This window comes from Papio anubis, chromosome 12 (genome assembly GCF_008728515.1).
Source record: "Papio anubis isolate 15944 chromosome 12, Panubis1.0, whole genome shotgun sequence".
Taxonomy (NCBI): Eukaryota; Metazoa; Chordata; class Mammalia; order Primates; family Cercopithecidae; genus Papio; species Papio anubis.
The window spans coordinates 70,620,567-70,639,225 of record NC_044987.1 but is presented as its reverse complement, the minus strand read 5'-3'; the positions used below and the strand labels follow the sequence as shown (position 1 = coordinate 70,639,225).

At 48.9% G+C, this 18,659-nt stretch overlaps 1 protein-coding gene and 1 long non-coding RNA gene across 6 annotated transcripts in view; one reads left to right on the top strand and one right to left on the bottom strand.

Moving 5' to 3' along the window:
* Nucleotides 1-4,227, top strand: part of GALNT18 (polypeptide N-acetylgalactosaminyltransferase 18) — a 361,437-nt gene extending 357,210 nt beyond the window's left edge. For 2 of the 5 annotated variants that reach the window (XM_017948635.3, XM_017948633.3), the window contains one exon: nucleotides 3,815-4,227. In XM_017948635.3, coding sequence (XP_017804124.1) covers nucleotides 3,815-3,961 — 147 coding nt within the window. In that variant the 3' untranslated portion in view covers nucleotides 3,962-4,227. The remainder of the gene's footprint in view (nucleotides 1-3,814) is intronic. The other 3 variants (XM_017948636.3, XM_021926083.2, XM_031653335.1) reach the window with 2 other exon arrangements.
* Nucleotides 4,228-7,877: 3,650 nt separating this feature from the next.
* The window catches only part of LOC103877662, a 43,912-nt gene continuing 33,130 nt past the window's right edge, over nucleotides 7,878-18,659 (bottom strand). Inside the window, exon 3 of the long non-coding RNA XR_637459.4 lies at nucleotides 7,878-10,450. This is a non-coding gene — a long non-coding RNA (uncharacterized LOC103877662). The remainder of the gene's footprint in view (nucleotides 10,451-18,659) is intronic.

Below are 18,659 nucleotides of genomic sequence, written 5' to 3'. Positions count from 1 at the left end.
GAAGACAGTGTGGTGATTCCTCAAGGATCTAGAACTAGAAATACCATTTGATCCAGCGATCCCATCACTGGGTATATACCCAAAGGATTATTAATCATTCTATAAAGACACAGGCACATGTATGTTTATTGCGGCACCATTCACAATAGCAAAGACTTGGAACCAACCCAAATATCCATCAATAATAGACTGGATAAAGCAAATGTGTCACATATACACCATGGAATACTATGCAGCCATAAAAAATGAGTTCATGTCCTTTGCAGGGAGATGGATGAAGCTGGAAACCATCATCCTCAGCAAATTATCACAACAACAGCAAAGAACAGAAAACCAAACACCACATGTTCTCACTCATAAGTGGGAGTTGAACAATGAAAACCCATGGACATTGGGAGGGGAACATCACACACTGGGGCTTATCAGGGAGTGGGGGGCTAAGGGAGGAATAACATTAGGAGAAATACCTAATGTAGGTGACAGGTTGATGGGTGCAGCAAACCACCATGGCATGCATATACCTATGTAACAAAACTGCACATTCTGCACATGTACCTCAGAACTTAAAGTACAATAATAAAAATAAATTTTAAAAACTCACCTACTCAAGCCTCAGCAATGGCGGATGCCCCTCCCCCAACCAAGCTTGAGCATCCCAGGTTGACCTCAGACTGCTGTCCTAGCAGAGAGAATTTCAAGCCAGTAGATCTTAGCTTGCTGGGCTCTGTGGGAGTGGGACCCACTGATCCAGACCACTTGGCTCCCTGGCTTTCCAGGGGAGTGAATGGTTCTGTCTCACTGGCATTCCAGGTGCCACTGGGGTATGAAAAAAAAAAAAACTCCTGCAGCTAGCCCAGTGTCTGCCCAAAGAGTCACCCAGTTTTTGTGCTTGAAACCCAGCACCATGGTGGTGTAGGCACCAGATGGAATCTCCTGGTCTGCCAGTTGCGAAGACCATGGGAAAAGTGCAGTATCTGGGCTGGAGTGCACCGTTCTCCCGGTACAGTCTCTCACAGCTTTCCTTGGCTTGGGGAGGGAGATCTCCCAACTCCTTGCACTTCCCAGGTGAGGCAACACCCCACCCTGCTTCAGCTTGTCTCCCATAGGGCTATACCCACTGTCCAACCAGTCCGAATAAGATGAACCAGCTACCTCAGTTGGAAATGCAGAAATCACCCACCTTCTGCATCGATCTCGCTGGGAGCTGCAGACTGGAGCTATTCCTATTTGGCCATCTTGACAGTGAAACCAGAATCTCATTTTAATGTTTAAATATTATTCCATCCTATGTATATACCACATATTCTTTATTCATTAATCTACTGGATACTTAGGTTGATTCCGTATGTTGTCTATTGTGAATAGTGCTGCAATAAACATGGGAGTGCACATATCTCTTCAATATGCTGGTTTCCTTTCTTTTGGGTATATACCCAACAATGGGATTGCTGGATCATACAGTTTTATTTTTGAGGAACTTCCATACTGTTCTCCATAGTGGCTGTACTAATTTTCATTCCCACCAACAATGTACAAGGATTCCCTTTTCTCCACATCCTCACCAGCATTTATTATTGCCTGTCTTTTGGTTAAAGTCATTTTAACTGGGGTGAGATGATTATAGTTTTTGCTTACATTTATCTGGTAATTACTGCTGTTGAACATTTTTCCATAACCTGTTTGCCATTTATAAGTCTTTTGTGGAATGTCCAGATCTTTTGCCCATTTTTTAATTGGATGTTTTGTTTTCTTGCTATTGAGTTATTTGAACTTCTTATGTATCCTGGTTATTAATCCCTTGTCAGAGGGGTAGTTTGCAAATATTTTCTCCCATTCTGTGGGCTCTTTGTTTCCTTTGCTGTGCAGAAGCTTTTTAACTTGATGTGATCCTATTTGCCCATTTTTGCCTTGGTTGCCTGTGCTTTTGAGGTCTGACTCAAGAAATTGTTGCCCAGATCAATGTCCTGGAGTGTTTCCCACATCCTGGAGTGTTTCTCCAATGTTTTCTTCTAGGAGTTTCATGTCTCAGATCTTAAAGTCTTTAATCTATTTTGATTTGATTTTCATATATAGCAAGAGATGGGGGTCTAGTTTCATTCTCTCACATTTTCCCAGGCAATTTCTTGAAAAGACTGTCCTTTCCCCATTGTATAGAGAACCAAGTCTTAACACTCTCTTGAGATGTCAGTTGTTGCTATGGGAATGGTCACAGCAGAGTTAGATGACGTCCTTGGAGACGTTTGCCACCTCTCCCTCTCTCAGTGCACTTCCCACTGTGAGCTGGAAAAGGCACAAAATGAAGAGCACCAGCCCAGCTCGTAAACTGAGGTGGAGGAAGTGGAGGTGGGGCATGGGTGGGCAGTCGAGAACACTTCCTGGAGGAAATGGAGCAGGAGTTGAGCTTTGACACATGGTTGTGGCTTAACCTGTCATGGGAGCATGGGCAAGAATCCCAGGCAGAGAGCACAGCTTGTTTTAAAGTTCAGGAACCCTGAGTTAATGTAAATGGGATCAGAAAAGTACAAGGGATTTGGTACAGCTGTAGCAAAAGTCATGGAGCTTGGAGGAGGATCAGAGACGAGGCTAGAGAGAAGGGCAGCACTGAGCCATGGAGGCCTTCGGTGCTGCACTAGGGAGCTTGGGCTTTGTCCGTTAGGCCAAACGTGCATTTTCGAAAGATCACCACTCCCGCCTCTAGAGGTTGGAAGAGAGATCCGTTAGGGGGCTGACACAGTTGTCCCAGAGAGAGAGAAGTTGGTGGCCTGAACCAGGGCAAGTATGATGGGAAAGGGATAAGGGGACAGTCACATGACACAAGAGAGGTAGAATTGCCAGGACTTGAGGCCTAATTGGATGCTGAAAGGATAAATAAATGAAAATGTCCATGTTTCTCACACAAATACCTGAGACAGAAACACAGGAGTAGGTTCTGGGGAAAAAGTGAGTTTGACCATATACTGAAGTGCCATTAAGCTACAAGGAGTCCAATTATGAGGACCTCTACCCACCAAAGCAATTCCGTCTGCTTGGGAGGCCAAAATCTAGTTGAGCACAAGTTTGGTGGTAACTCGGAGATGCTCAGACAGTCCAGGATGCCACCTCAGGCTCACAGCCAGCAACCCAAAGGGTCTAAGGCCCTGAAAGGATTTCACTACAAAAATTGGGGGTTGCTATAGGGCTGATATGAAGAACAGAACATCAAGGGGCTTTGGGTCGTAAACTGAATGAGAATGGCTACAAACATTCTGGAACATCAGTAGCATGGGGGAAAAATCTCGCATGTCAGGACTCAGGGAGCCTAATGGCCTAATAGACAGTATCCAGGAGCTTTGGTTGAAACCAGTACTGATGACTCCAGAGGTCCAGTTTGGGGCATGGACCCTAGGAGCAGGAAGCCCCGGGCCTCTGGTGATGCTCAAATGAGGGCCAATGATGGGTTGTCCCAAGAAACTAGGCTTTTCAGAGAGGTGACCCAGCCAATGGCTATGGGGAGCAAGGCCCAGCCCCTGGGGCAGGAGCTGTAGGTGCAAACAGGTGTGCCACAGCCCAGCTAGGTAGACAGAACTGGGGGTGGGGAGGTCTGTCTCCTAGCAAAGAACTAGGGCTTTGTGAAGAGAGCTGCGGCAGATTCAGTCTTCCGGAGGAGACCAACACATCAGCGATGGGGGAGCCTGCAGTTTCATGGGAATGCTAGCCTCCTGGGATCTGGCCACACGGATAATGTCAGCCCTCACTAGCCACTGGGCCTGAGGCTCCTGAATCTCCGTGTGTTGCCTCTATGCCCTCTGACCCCGCTCTCTGCCCTGGCCCCTAGGGAGGAGCCATCCAGAACCGCAAGTCCAAGCGCTGTCTGGAGCTGCAGGAGAACAGCGAGCTGGAGTTCGGCTTCCAGCTGGTGTTGCAGGAGTGCTCGGGCCAGCACTGGAGCGTCACCAACGTCCTGCGGAGCCTGGCGTCCTGACCCACTTGGGCCACTTCCGGCTGCCTCTTTGCTACTGTGTAGCACCTACTGCAACGCTGCCTGCTGTCCGTGTGGGGTTGGAGTCAGGGGAACCAGGTTAGTGGGCCCCCAAGAAGAGCTTTTTATTTCCTATTCAATTTTCCTGGAGTTTATAGAAAGACGCTAATTGGTGGGTGATGGTATGATATCAAACTATTTTGCAGTTGTAAATAGGTGACAATCGGAAAATATTTATAACTGACAATAAAATATTATTAAGAAAAGGGTTTTGCAGTCATTTGGTACTCTGTGGAGATTCATGCCTGGCTCCTTTGAACTTGGAGTTCTCGTAGCCAAAAATGTGTCCCTGTGTGCCCTTCTGGCTTCTCGTCCTTCGGAAAGGGAGTTTTAACGACCAGCACTCAGTGGGAGCTTGTTGTGCAAGCTGCCAGCTCTTTCATTAGACCCAAGGCAGCAAGAACGGCACTATGACCTCAGGTTCCTACCCAGAGGGAAGGTCCCCTCTGCCTCTCCCATGGCAAGTGCCCCTCTGGAAGATACCTGCAGCCCTTCATTCCTGAGGAACCACAGTTGCTCACTGGCCACTGGAGTGTTGTCTGCTGGACTTCAGACCACCCTGCCTTCTCCCGAAGTCGCCAACTTACCACCTCCTTTACCCCGCAGAGCTGCTCCCGCCCAGCCCCTCGTCAGGACACTGCCTGTGTCCAATTGCCAAGACTGTTCAGGCTCCTCCCATGAATCAGGGGTTTTCAGTTTCCTTCAGCTGCCATAACAGATCTCCACACACTGGGCCACTCACACAACAGAAAATGATCGTCTCACCGTTAGGGATGCTAGGAGTCCAAAATCAAGGTGTTGGCAGGGCTGGTTCCTTCTGTGGGCTGGGAGGGGAATCTGCTCCAGGCCTCTCTTCTGGCTCCTCGTAGTCTCAGGCCTTCCCTGGCGGGGCAATGGCCATCTTCTCCCCCGTGTCTTTACGTTGTCTTCCCTCTGTATGTGTCTGTCTCTGGGGCCCAAATTTCCCATCTTTAGGAGGACCCCAGTCATGTTGAATGACAGGCCACCCTAACAACCTCATTTAACTTGATTACCTCTGTAAAGATTATCTCCAAATAAGGTCACGTTCTGAGGTACTGGGGGTGAGGACCTTACCATATCCTTTTGGGGGGCTCAATTCAGCCCTTAGCACCTGGCTCATTCATGTAGGGCTCCAGGTCAGCCCCCCTGGGCCAGCCTCAGGAGAGCAGCAGCGCCAGAGTGGAATCTTCTTTCTCAGAGCCTGCTGCCCAACTCGCAGTTCCTCCAACAGCTTCAGCAGGATGTTCCTTGCTGCAGTCCAGCAGCCCTGCTTCTGGTTGGGGGAATCCCCCTTTTTCAGGTTTGAAGGACTCCCCCCCATCCCCCTGCCCAGCACCCCCTCCAGCTCCCTAGCTCACAGCAGAGCAATGACCAATAACAGGTGCTAAGACAGGAAGGACAGGAAGCCCTTTCTGCAGAGGTTTCAGCCCCTCCCCCATCCTCACCTTCCCTTAGTCCTCTTTCCCCAGGGATTCTCCTACTCTGGATCAGTAATTTATAGTTGAAAACTGATGAGCATGATGGAACCCCCAAGGGAAGAGAGCCTGTTGTCTCAGGCACTCTAGCATACCCAGAAATCTATCCCGCCCAGGGCTCACCTGGAGGGGCCCCCAGGGCTCCCCAGGCCATATCATAGATTCCCCTTCAAGTTCACATTTAACTCCCTAAACAGCCCCTCGGGCTCCACTGCAGACCAATGAAAGGACAGCCAGACATTCTCCAGGCTGGCCACACCTAATGGCCACCACCTACCACCCGGGGGTCAACACGGGGAGCAGGAGCCTCAAGAGGAAAGAGGCTCCCCTGGGGTTGCAGGCACTGCCTTTGCCATGCCCTCAAAGCCAGGGCTCCAATATCCTCTTCCCCTGTACTTCCTTCCATACAGAACTGGACTGTACTCATCCCTGTGCTTATTCCAAGGGGCATCTCCCTCTGACTGAAGCCGTCCCATGCTCCTACATTCACTCTGTTACATCTCACTCTACCCAGCTTTCTTCACCTCGAAGCCACTACTTCCATAATCTCCCTTGCATCAATGCCCTGCCCCAGTGTTCCCAAAGTCCCTAAACTAGCAGCATCAGCTGGAAACTTACTAGAAACGCATGTCTGGGGCCCCATCCCAGACCTCTGGAAGCAGAAACGATCCGCGGTATAACAAGCCCTCCAGGTGATTCTGATTCCCTGTTAAAGGCTGAGAACCACTGCCCTGCACCACCCTCCCTCCTATGTGTGCCTAGGCGTCTGTCTTCAACAACATCCTTTCATGCTACTGTACCTCCTCACACCTGCACCCACCTACATCACACCTTCACTCTCCACCCCACGTCCCTGGTGCAGAGGACTGAGAGTGAACGTTGGAGCCAGACAGCCTGCGTTCAAGTCCCGTCCCTGCCACTTACTAGCTAGGTGATCTTGGGCAGCTCTTGACCTCTTTGTGCTTCTGCTCCCTCTCCTCAAAAAGTGGGCATACTAATAGGGTATCTTTTATGGGGTTGTGAAAATCATGAATAAATTTATATGAAACAGAACAGTAATGGGTACCTTGTAAGTGCTATAAAGTCTTAGCTATTATTACTTCATCCATTGGCATCCTGACACCCAGTTGCTGTCACTGAGATCCACACCTTGCTACCATCTACACTCACACTTGGCCATGCCTGTAAACGTCCATATCCCACCTCACCTATATTAACACCCACTTGTGTCTCTACCACCTGCCTGGAGGCACCTGTTCTCACTGCTGCCTATAGCCTCATACCTACAAGTTTCATACACACCCCTGTCCTCCTGTAAATGCACCCAACATCAGCCCACTCCCAACGATATCTACACCCTGAGGGGCCAGCCTGAGAGCAGCAGCCTCCCCTGTAAGCCAACCTGGGGGCAATTAAAACAGGGCAGGGGAGAAGCTCCCTCCTGAGACACCAGCTCACCATTTCCCTTGGTCTGGATGACCAGGGGGAAGAGGAGGTCCCAACATGGCCCCTGAGGACACTGACCTCCTGGGAGTGGGAACCATATGGCCAGTCCAGGATCTCCATATCTCAGAGTTATAAGCAGCAGAGGTTCTGGTGGGGCTGGGGCAGAGGCAGGAGGTCAGAGCACAAAGGAGCAAAGAGGGTGAGGAGGCCCCAGCCCACATCCAGCCTAACCCTGTCCCAGCCTCAGCCAGCTGCTGCTGCAAGCCAATAGCGGCTGTTTAGGGGCTCTCTGAACATGCTGGAGTGAAATTGGTTGTTTCTTAATGATTTGCACATTAAACACCTGTGTTTCCTGCTTCCACTGCCTTCCCTGATACTGGAAAGGACTCTTTTAGCCTGTGCTGTAAGGTCTCCTATTCAGCCAGCCCTGGTGCCTGGCCCACCACCCAGTTCCCTAACTCAGCCCCCAGCCCTCGCCTAGTTCCTGTCCATGGTCCCCTCTGTTATGAGTAATGAAAGAAGAGAATGGGCTCCTCACACCCCCCACCCCCAGAAGATGGACACAATTGTCAGCAGCAACAATGGCAGAAGCCAGAGTGCACTGGTTGTATTCTGGCCAGACTCAAAGTCACTGCCAGCCAAGCAAGGTGACTCACGCCTGTAATCCCAGCACTTTGGGAGACCAAGGTGGGTGAATAACCTGAGGTCAGGGGTTCGAGACTAGCCTGGCCAACATGGTGAAACCTGTTTCTACTAAAAATATAAAAATTAGCTAGGTGTGGTGGTGGGCACCTGTAATCCCAGCTACTCAGGAGGGTGAGGCACAAGAATCACTTGAACCCAGGAGTCGAGGAGGTTGAGGCTGCAGTGAGCCAAGATCGTGCCACTGCACTCCAGCCTGGGCAGTGTGAGACTGTCTCAAAAAAAAGAAAAAAAAAGTCACTGCCAACAGTCATATAGCTCCAGCAGCCTACATCTCTGCCTGAGGCCTTTCTCTGGCCATAGGCACCTGCTTAGCCCGTGCAGGGCAGACTGGAAGTATCAGAGAGTTTGGTTCATAGGAACAACCCCTAGCCAACAAGGGAAAGGCCTCCTCACCCTTCAGGGGTGCAAATGGGAGGCCCCGGAGGGACCCAGTTGCTCCTGAATGCCCCTGGCCTTTCCTCCCTTTCCTCCCTCATATCCCTCACTCCCCTGCACTTGTCCCAGTCACCTCCCAAATGCTTGTCCCCAAGTCTGCTTCTGGGAGAAGCAGCTTAAACCCACTCCTTTGGATGGTCCCCACCCATGGCCCATCTGCACCTGGACACCAGTGATATCCAGATCCACGTGTACACCCCCAGAGCTCTCCTCTAAGCTCCAGGCTTGATCTCCCACTGCTGATGGGCCCTGGGCAGGTGTGTGGCCATAATGCAGACAGTGCTGATCTGAGGGCCCCCACAAGGCCCGGCCCAGGGACCAGGACCAGCACCACCTCCACCAGGTGCTCAAGCCAGACACTCCTTGCAAATGAGCTCTTCCTGTCATCACCCCCCACCACCCCTTCTTGCCCTCAGTACATTATGGCAGTGATGCCTCCAAAACAACTCTGAAATCTTCTCCAAGCCTCTTCAGCACTCTCGTGGACAGCCTCCCCAATTCATCTGTCCTCCACACTGTGATAGTTACAAGGGTCTTTCTGAAACACAAATATGATCAGATCCCTTCTTGCCTGAAATCTTCAGTGGAACTCATCAAAAATTTTAAATGACTAGCTCAGGCACCAGCCTTGAAGCTTTCTCCTTTGGTGAATCCAGAGGCCGAGTGTCAGAAGCCCAGTGTCCAGGCTGCCACACACACCTGGTGACATGGTGTTAGTGCCCCATATCTTCTCCCCTATTTTGAGGAAGTTTTGGGGGAGGTATATTAGTTTGCTAGGGCTGCTGTTACAAAGTGCTACAGACTGGGGAGCTTCAACAACAGAAAGGTATTGGTTCACTGCTGTGGAGGCTGGGAGGCCAAGATCAAGGTGTCGGCAGGGGTAGCTCCTCCTGAGGGCTGTGAGGGAAGGATGGCATGGATCTGTTCCGGGTCTTCTCCTTGGCTTGTGCATGGCCTCTTCTCCCTGTGTCTCCTCACATCTTCTTCTTTCTATGCATGTCTCTTCTCCTTATAAGGACGCCAGTCATACTGGATTGAGACCCACCCGAATGAACTCATATTAATTTCATTGCCTCTGTAAAGACCCTATCTCCAAATAAGATCACATTCTGAGGTACTGGGGGTTAGGACAAGTTTGGGGTCGGGTGACACAATTCAGCCTCGAAGCTCCCTCCCTTCAAGGAACAGGGACACAGAGGAGGGGTGGTGAGGGCCAGGCCCCAGGAGGCTGCCTACATTCATCCCACCTTGCTCAGGTAAGTCCTTCCTTGTTGGGAGAACAGCGCTATGGTCCTGGCCTCCACAGAGATAAGGGTGGGCACTTCACAGGTGATAGGGAATTTTTGCGTATCTAAGGCATTCATCACTGTCCTCCATGTCCACATCCCTTTTAAAGAAAACTGTCCCAACCACAGTCCCAGGTGTGACCCTGTTTGTGCCATGATCATAGCTGATCCAGCTTGACCCATGGGCAGGTATTTTGTTGGCTGCCAAGTAGGTAATGACTAAGCACAAAATGACCAGCTGGGGCCATCAAATTTTGCCTGTGAATTTGCACCATGACACACAAAGAATCAGCCAGTTGAAGGTGGCCAGGAGCCATGGTCATGCACAGGACATGCCCAGGGGAAGAGCCAGCCCCAGAGGACCAAGAAACCAGAGCCCTGTGCAGGCTGGGATCATGGGGAAAACCACAACTGAGCAGAGAAAAGAAAGTCGTCAATGAGCAAAAGGCAGCAAAGTGGCCCTTGAGCTGCCTGGGTTTCCTCCTCCCAGACCCAACCCATACACACCCTGATGTTTTTTGTTTTCCCTCAGCTGATTGACCAGCTCCCTGCTCTTTACAACAAACAAGACTGATAGAAGCAGGATGTAAAGATTTAGATACCAGGACCTACTCCCTCACAGCCCCTCACCCATGGGGGAATGCACACACAATCCCTACAACGGCTGTGCACACACGCAACAGGGGTTTACACGTTTCACCATCTGTGTACACATCCATGCACAGGCTTACATAGCCACATACACATGTGCACACACATGCAGCAGGTTGGACACATGCAGACATACATGTACATACTCAGCTACACAAATGTGCATGCGTGCAAACACACTGACTCCAAAGAGAAAAGGGATTTCTGCTCCTCCCAGAATCTGCTTTTGTAAGAATAGGGCTGTCATTTCACATGGCCCTTGTGAAGCAAAGACTGTTGGAAATCAGAGCTCTTTTATTCTTACCATTGCTTTCTCATCACAAGCAAGAGATGTAAGGGGCTTCTGAGGCAAGACGGAGGCATTCACTCTCTGCCCTTCAGATTCTAGCACCATGGTCACAACACTCTAAAACCTGGGAAAACAAACAGGACACAGTCACCCAAAGACGTGTCATCTCTCAGCCATGCTCCTTCTCCTGCCTTCAGCTCCAAACAGGAGGGAGGGGAATGAGGTAGATACCCTAGATCACATGTAGCACCTGACCCCAGAAGACCCTCAAGTCCCACTGCACTGCCCTCTGCCTCAGCCAACCTCTCTACTCACAGTCAGGAATTTTAACCTTCCTTGTTGTTTCGGAAACAAGATTGAGCAGAAAGAGCCTGGAGAGACATTAGCCCTAATGTGGGTGTCTTTTAAAATTATATGGTGTGGCCACATCGTGGAAATCAGGTTTTAAAGACTGTCACCACAAAATGTCTCTGCATCCCTGTCCAATTGAGCCAAGTGGTCCAGATCTGCACCCTCTAGGCGTCTCTTCCTCCCGGTGAGCCCCTCTCATTGCCTTCTGACTCCTGCCGCTGCCACCCTCACCACAGCCTCTAGGGGACACTGTGCTCCCACCCCGATTCCTTTATGGTTCAGGTGAGGCACACCAGGATTTCCAAAAGGAATTGAACTACTAAAGGAGGACTCCAAGGAAAAGATCCCCAAACCAAAGAGACAGCATGAGAGTTATTTCTTCCCAATACTTTCTGCTCCCTTAAAGTTCTTCTACTCATGCCTTTCCACAGGCCTGGTCTGTCTTCGGTGTCTAATCATGGAAATGCCCCTGGTAGAACCTGACTCTTTCCCCAAAAAGGAGAAGAAAAGCCCCTTCTGTACTCAGGATATGAGTCAGGGCCTTGAATCTGGGGGCGGGGAGATGAACTGAAGAGAGTTTAACAACCGAAGTTCTTCGAAAGCATGGCTAGGGTAGGGTGACGCATCCTGAGACAAGAGCAGAGGCCCTTCCTACCCTTAGAGCTAGAGGGGCAAGGAAAGGCAGGAATGCGGCCAGGTTCACTGGAGGCTGTAGCCAGCAGGACCCACAGCCAATGGTGGAGGAACCCCCACTGTAGAAACCACAGCCGTGCGAAGAGGGAAAAACCTCTCTCTCCATCTGCTATCAGATATTCTACCAAAGCCTCCCTCTGGCCAAACCCAGCTGGGGGTGGGGGTCGGGGGAGCCACTGATTCAGCCCACAGGGGTCCATGCAGAGCAGGCCAAGAAGAGCAGGGAATGAGTCATCAGCACACGCCACCCTCAGCCTAGCCCTGGTTTGGACGTCACAGGCCACTTGCCTATCCTCTCTTGCCAGCTCGCATCCCTCCCCCAGTCCCTGAATACTCTTACATGGACACTAACCATGCCACGTCCTTTGACATTTAACTATTCCTTTTATTGATAAGAGCGCGGAGACAGGAGAGAGATCTCCCCCAATTACAGCGTGAGTCCTCTGAGGACATCATTGGCACTGCATCCTTCATGTCCAATTCCTCTGGGGTCATTGAGACCCAGATTGCCTCTTATAGGCTCGGTTCCTCCTGATCTCTAAGGTGGGTGGTCATGAACAGCCCCAGCCCCATCAGCATGCAGGGACTTGGAATCAGTTTTGATGCCCTAGATGAGTCTGGGGTGAGTTTTGATCTTGTAGCCTTGGAATAGCAAACAGACTCCATCTGTTTGAGGGCATTCAGTTGGTCCTGGCTGCCTGCAGTGATGTGTTGGGGAGGATTCTGAGGGTCTGACTTCCATAGGCAGCAGTACCAGAGAGGACGAGCAGGAGATGGGTGAAGTGTGCGTGTGTGTTATGTATTTGGCCTTTCCATCCTGCCCTTTCTACCCCATCTGCTGTGCTGGCTGAAGATGTCTTTCTCCCAGCAGGAACTGAGTATCCCCCAAAATCTCAGCCCACTGGGTTGGTGCTGTAGCCACCCCCTCCTTGGCTAGGGTGCCACCACCAAGGGGTCACCTACACATAAGTGCTGTGTCCTGCTCCATAGACACAAACCCTTGGTCATGATCACCTGCCCAAACCACAAGAACCCTCCAGATGCATTTGAGGTGCTGGCCTTTGCTATAGATGCAGTTTCCTCAGCCCTTCCCTTCCCTCTTTGAACTCTGGCTCCCTCCCCTTTCCAGCAGGGAAGGGGGCTCAAGTCTCAGTACATCTGCTCACCTGCTGAGCTCACTGGATTATGAGTAGTGTCTAAGAGACCCTAAAAATGACAATAATAACATTAATTAATTGATGACTTCTATGGCCAAGCACTGAGGCAAGTACTTTTATTTTCTCATTTAATATTCAGTATAACCTTATCACATAGCACTATTATTAGCACCCTGTTTTACAGTTGGGAAAACTAAGGCACAGAAAGGCCAAATCATTCGATAAGGACATATAACTAGCAGAGGCTGGATTTGAACCCAGGGAGGCTGACTGTGGAGTCTTCCCTTTTATCCTCTACTATACTATCCTGCCTCCCTTCTGGACCCTGGGAACCCTCCCAGTAACCTTATGCTGGAAGCTTCCATTGACACCAAAGTGTCCCACCCTGAAGTTCTACCTGGACCGAAGGAGCAATGACAACTAACACCTATAGAAGTGCCAAACCTGGCCCAGTAATATACCAGTGCCTACCAACTCACTTAAACACGTGTTATCCTACAAGGTGATTCCAGTACTATCATCATTTTACAGAAGAAGAGACTGAGGCACAGAGGTTAAATAGCTTGCCCAAGCTAGCAAGGAGTAGTTGCCAGAATTTGTACTCAAGCCCTCTGCTGCCAATCATCTGTGGTCTTAACCACCATGACCTGCTACCTCCCAGCTACCTGACTGCCTACACACTTCTGCGGAATCCACAGGAAAAACCCTCTGGGAACCAGCTTCCTTTAGCTCCATGTGCCGCCAGGGCTGTAAGCACCACCCCCTGTTTCAATTCCCCAGCGAGCCTGCCCTTCCAAACGTGACCACGGTGGGAATGTGATTAATGAGCCAATTATTTCTGTGGAAGACATCGTACAAAATAAATAGCCCATTTCCCTTCAATTTACTGTTTTAATAAATAAATAGCGCTCCATGCTCTGGTTTTGTTTATTGCTGCTCATACCTGAAAGTTTGTGATGAATCTTCTTGTTGTTCATTTCCAAAATTAATCAGATCTGCCTGATGACTTTGAAATATAGGACTGCATTTGTCCTTCGATGTTAACATCAAGGCACCTAGGGCTGGGGGCAGGGGGATGAGGGTGGGGAAAGGCAGGCCTGAGAAAAGACTGAGCAGAGGACAGGATGCCCAGAGCTCTGGATGCATGCTATGCACACTGAGGCCCGAGTGCCCACACCCAAGAACTGTGGCCAGGGAGGCTCAGAATACAATGTCATGATTTATGGTTCAAGGAAAACCACCAGGAGTGACAAGCACATGAGGAGGGGCAGAAACTCCTCTTTCCTCTACTTGAAACTTTGGCCAATTGGCCAAACCAGGGATGCTGAACAAGAAGATTCCAACCAAGCTCCACCAAATGGGCCAAACTCACAAAGGTGTTTACCTTCCTTCCGGGGTCACAGCGATTGCATAGTCATTTATTCAACTGGTTCTTTTGTAGACACCTGGGTATGGGCACAGAGGAAGAGAGCAGAAGTCTAGGTGTCTGTTGTAAGGTGCTTACTATCTGAAAGGCTGTCTTGGGAAAATGGTAGCTCCTCAGTGTACAATGTGATCAGAAGTAAAAGAAATTCCACAATTGAATGTCTGTGATGTGCACTTATATTCTACATGCTTTGACATTTATCTTATCAAGTCTTACAATATAGCTCATGAGGTAGATAGTAAATACCCATTTTATAGATGAGGAAAGGAAGAGGTTCAGATGAGATCAATAATTTGCCCAAGTTCTCAGAGCTACTAAGTGAAAGTGAAATAATTCAAATGCATATCTAGGTCTTCAGACTCGAGGATCAATGTCGTTTTTCATATAAGAATATAGGTATATTCTCTGTGTGAGAGAGACAGACAGACAGAGAGATAGAGACAGACAGAGACAGAGAAAATCTGGGCTGCGATAGTCCAAGAATGCCACAGAAAAGAGGTGGTCATTATAACCTGGGCTTTTATGGGTGAATAGGAGTTTTCTGAACTGAAAAGGATAAGAGAATGATACGTCAGCTAGAAAGAAGACTTAGGTCTAACTTAAAGTAATGGTAAAGGAAGGTGAGGACATAAATTATCAAGCATGGTGAATGACTGGCTATGAGGGGTGAGAGACAGAAAGGCATATACTTAGAACATGGTCACTTCCCTTCACCTGGTATCTCTTGGCAGTGAGGGGATCTGTCTCATGTCTGCCCCCAATCTTCCCTCGGTTCTCTCCAGAATGCAGGATTATAATCTCCAGGATGCTGCCTCATCCACCAGCTGAGGCTGGCATTGGCCAGCTGCCTCACTTTAATTCTCCATGCCTCCGCTGCACAAGGCTGTCAGGTAGACCAGACCTCTCTGACATGTTAGTGGTAGCAAAGGCAAATCACAGATGTGGGAGCAGGCCAGGTTTTCCATTCATGCATGCTTTATAAAGCTTCCTCATAGTTCAAGGGGAAATACACAAATACAAAGGTTAATCCTTCATAGGGTGTCCATGCCCTCATGGACAAAGCTCAGCTCAGAGCCTGAGTCTCTGGTCCTTGGACCTGCCCTCTGGGAGAGTGTCCCCTTCTGCAGTCTGTATGAAGAGACACGGTGTGGCTCTCCTTCCCACGGACTTGTCTAGAATTTAAAAGAAGACCACATCCTACACACCCCTATTATCATTGCAGCCTCCTCCCCTGTCTCCCCTGACTGGCCCTAATCCCCTTCACTCCAGGGTTTCTCAGCATGTGATCCACCCCTACCTGCATCCCCAGCTGGGATCATCGATGTTTGTAAGATGCAGATTTGGAAACCCCCTGCTGCAGGTCTACCCAATCCGGATCGCCCAGCTAACACTTTCTAGTCCTTTGGGATTCAGCTTAGAAGTTACCTCCTCTGAAAGTGTCCCTGAGCCTCCAGGGTGAGGCTGCGGCACCCTCCGTGCCCTTCTGTAATTGGTTATCTACCCTACCAGACTGAGCTCTGTGACAGCAGTGGCTTTGCTTCCTCCCTGTGTTCCAGTACCCACTCCAGCACCTAGGGAGAGCAGGCAAACCAAAGGAAGGGAGGAAGGGAATGGCATGACCATGCTTGGCTGCCTTCTTCCCAGCGGGTGAGGATTTGGACCAATTCTTCTTACCCTAAACTCAGCCTCTGAGTTTCAGAGTAACCCTGACTTGGAGAGTTCCAGACATGGAACCAGGTAAGTATAGGGAGGATCATCCACTGCAGTTCCTGATTAACAATACATCCCCACTGGGGTCACAGATTGCTAGGCCTGGGCCTGGAATCCCTGTTGGCCTTGCCAGGCCCCTTCCCCTTGGGACTGAATACTTGGTCTGGCTGCAGAATAATCCTTCCCTGTGACTCTGCTCCCACATCGACCCATCCTTAAAACCTTGGGACTCCTACCCTCTGTAATAAAAGAAGATCAATATCAGCTTTGCCCTGAGTGAGAGTGTGTGTGTATGAGGGCAGGCATGAAGCATGTGAGTGCAGGGTGGTAGGCTGACTTGTGCATATGTGCATAAGGGTGCTGTTATTGTCCCTAAGGGTATTTTGGAATGTGCTGTGGAATGAGTTTTTCTGTCTGTGATACATGTATATATAGCCAGGTTTTTTATGTGTGTATGCACAAAGTAGTTTTTCTGACATTGGTATGATTGAGCCTGTTTTTATTTCCTTTATATTTATTCTTTGCAGAGTCTCCACAGATCTCTTGAAATCATTTATTTACCTATACTGTCCTTCCTGCTAGGCGATGAGAGCCTTGAAGGCAGAGACATTACTTGATTTGTCGTTGTATCTCCAGCTTCTAGCACAGTGCCTGCCATGCCTGCATGTGTTCATTCATTCCTTCCTTCATTTAACATATATGCATCCATCTTCTAACTATGTGCTGTATGTTGGGGACACAACCATACATGAAGAGAGACACAGTCACTGCCCTTATGGAGCTTAGCGTCTAATGGAAAAGACAAATACTAATCAAATAATTAAATAATGTAAAACTGCAACCGTAGAAAGTACTAAGAAAGGGACATACGGAGGCCAAGTCGGGTGGATCACCTGAGGTCAGGAGTTCGGGACCAGCCTGGCCAACATGGTGAAACCCCACCTCTACTAAAAATGCAAAAATTAGCTGGGCATAGTGGTATGCACCTGTAATCTCAGCTACTCAGGAGGCTGAGGTGGGAGAATTGCTTGAACCCAGGAGGTGGAGGCTGCAGTGACTGAGATTGTGCCACTACCCTCCAGCCTTGGGGACAGAGCAAGACCCCCATCACAGAAAAAGAAAAGGGGGAGACACACAGAATCCTGACAGGGTAGAAAAGGCAGATTAAACTAGTCAGGGAAGTGAGAGGCAGATTCCAAGGAAATGACACTTAAGCTGACATGCACATGAGAAGGCATGACTGGAGGATAGAGGTATGTCCTTCCATTCTGCAGAAATAGTCCATGGAGAGGCAGTGAGAGGGCCTGTAGGAAAGCTCATTGTGGGGAGCCAGAGGAATGAAGGGGCGCTAGGGAAAGATGGGGGTGGAAGGTGGCTGGTACTGTCCCATGCAGGGCCTCTATACGCTTTGTTAAATATAGAGTCCTTCTCTTCCAAGTGAGGGAATCTGCTGAAAAGCTGTAAGTAGGCGGATGACAGGATCAGTTGTATTTGATGGCTAAATAGAGTTGATAGGATGAAGGCAAACCCAATCCATGGGTAGACCAGGTAGCGGGTAGGAATAGTGGTAGCTTGGACTAGGCTCATGGCAGTGAAGACGGAGAGAAGAATAAATTTCAGAGGCATTTAGGAGGTAGAGTAGATAGATCATAGCAAGGGCTTGAATATGGAACCTGAGGAAGACAAAAGAGTTGAGTGCAGAAAGAGGCACATTCGCTGGTCTGCAGAACCTTTCAAGAGAACCAGTTTAGAAGGCAAGAGCTGAACTCCCTGTCTTAAACCTTTTGAGTTTGGGGGCCCTTTGAGATGTCCAGATGAAATGTCAGAAGAATCTGACAGTAGGATATGTAGATCTGGAATGTGCACATGGCAGACAATAAATAATTGTGTCCTAAATTGATGTTCCCAGCTTCTTGCTCCCTTCCACCATTTCTTTTCATCAAGAGAGAATGATGGTTCTTAGAAAATTTAGAAATAGACATGACTCACCTTGGATAGAGGCTTTGGAAATGAGAAGGCTCTATAAACCCAAGTCATTACCAACTGCCAGGTGTACAGAGTTTTACAGCTCACAAGGGGCTCTAACTCATTTGAGCTTCACAATAACCTGGGATTATTACATCCATTTGAGGTTACATGGCTTGTCCTGAAAAATCATATGTTGGCTCAAGTGTAAACTACTTTCTTATTATTATCTGCCTTCTGGAAGAATTGGGACTGCAAAAAGCCTACCTTACGAGACGTATCAATTCAATCCACTTTACATATATCCTTGAGCACAAATTGAAAAGGCAAGGAAGGGGCTTTGGAGGCACGTAAGACAGTGCCTGCCCTTGAGGAGATCAGTCTATGGGACAAGAGTCTCCATTGATTATAATATAAGAAACAATGTGGTGAATGCTGTAGGAACCCCTTTTAAATAATGTTTTCCTGACTATGAAAATAGTAAATGTCTAATGCAGACAAATGCATATGTTAGCAGGTTTTAGATGGAGTTTCTATAATTTGCAATCAAAAGAATCTTGGCCAGCCGCAGTGGCTCACACCTGTAATCCCAGCACTTTCAGAGGCCAAGGCAGGCGGATCACCTGAGGTTAGGAGTTCAAGACCAGCCTGCCCAACATGGCAAAACCCTGTCTCTACTAAAACTACAAAAATTAGCCAGGCACGGTGGTGCATGCCTGTAGTCCAGCTACTCTGGAGGCTGAAGGAGGAGGATTGCTTGAATCCGGGAGGCAGATGTTGTAGCGCACGGAGATAGCGCCACTGCCTGGGCAACAGAGTGAGACTCCTCAAAAACAAAACAAAACAAAACAAAACAAAAAAACGAACAAAAAACCCAACTGATGAGGTTATTTTGAGAATTGAATCAATTAAATTCTATGAAGTGCTTAACACAGTACTGTACCTGAAATATAGTAAGTATTCAATTAATGTTAGCAGCTCATATTCTTATTCAATCTATTAGAATGGTAGGGCCAGCAACACAGAAGGCT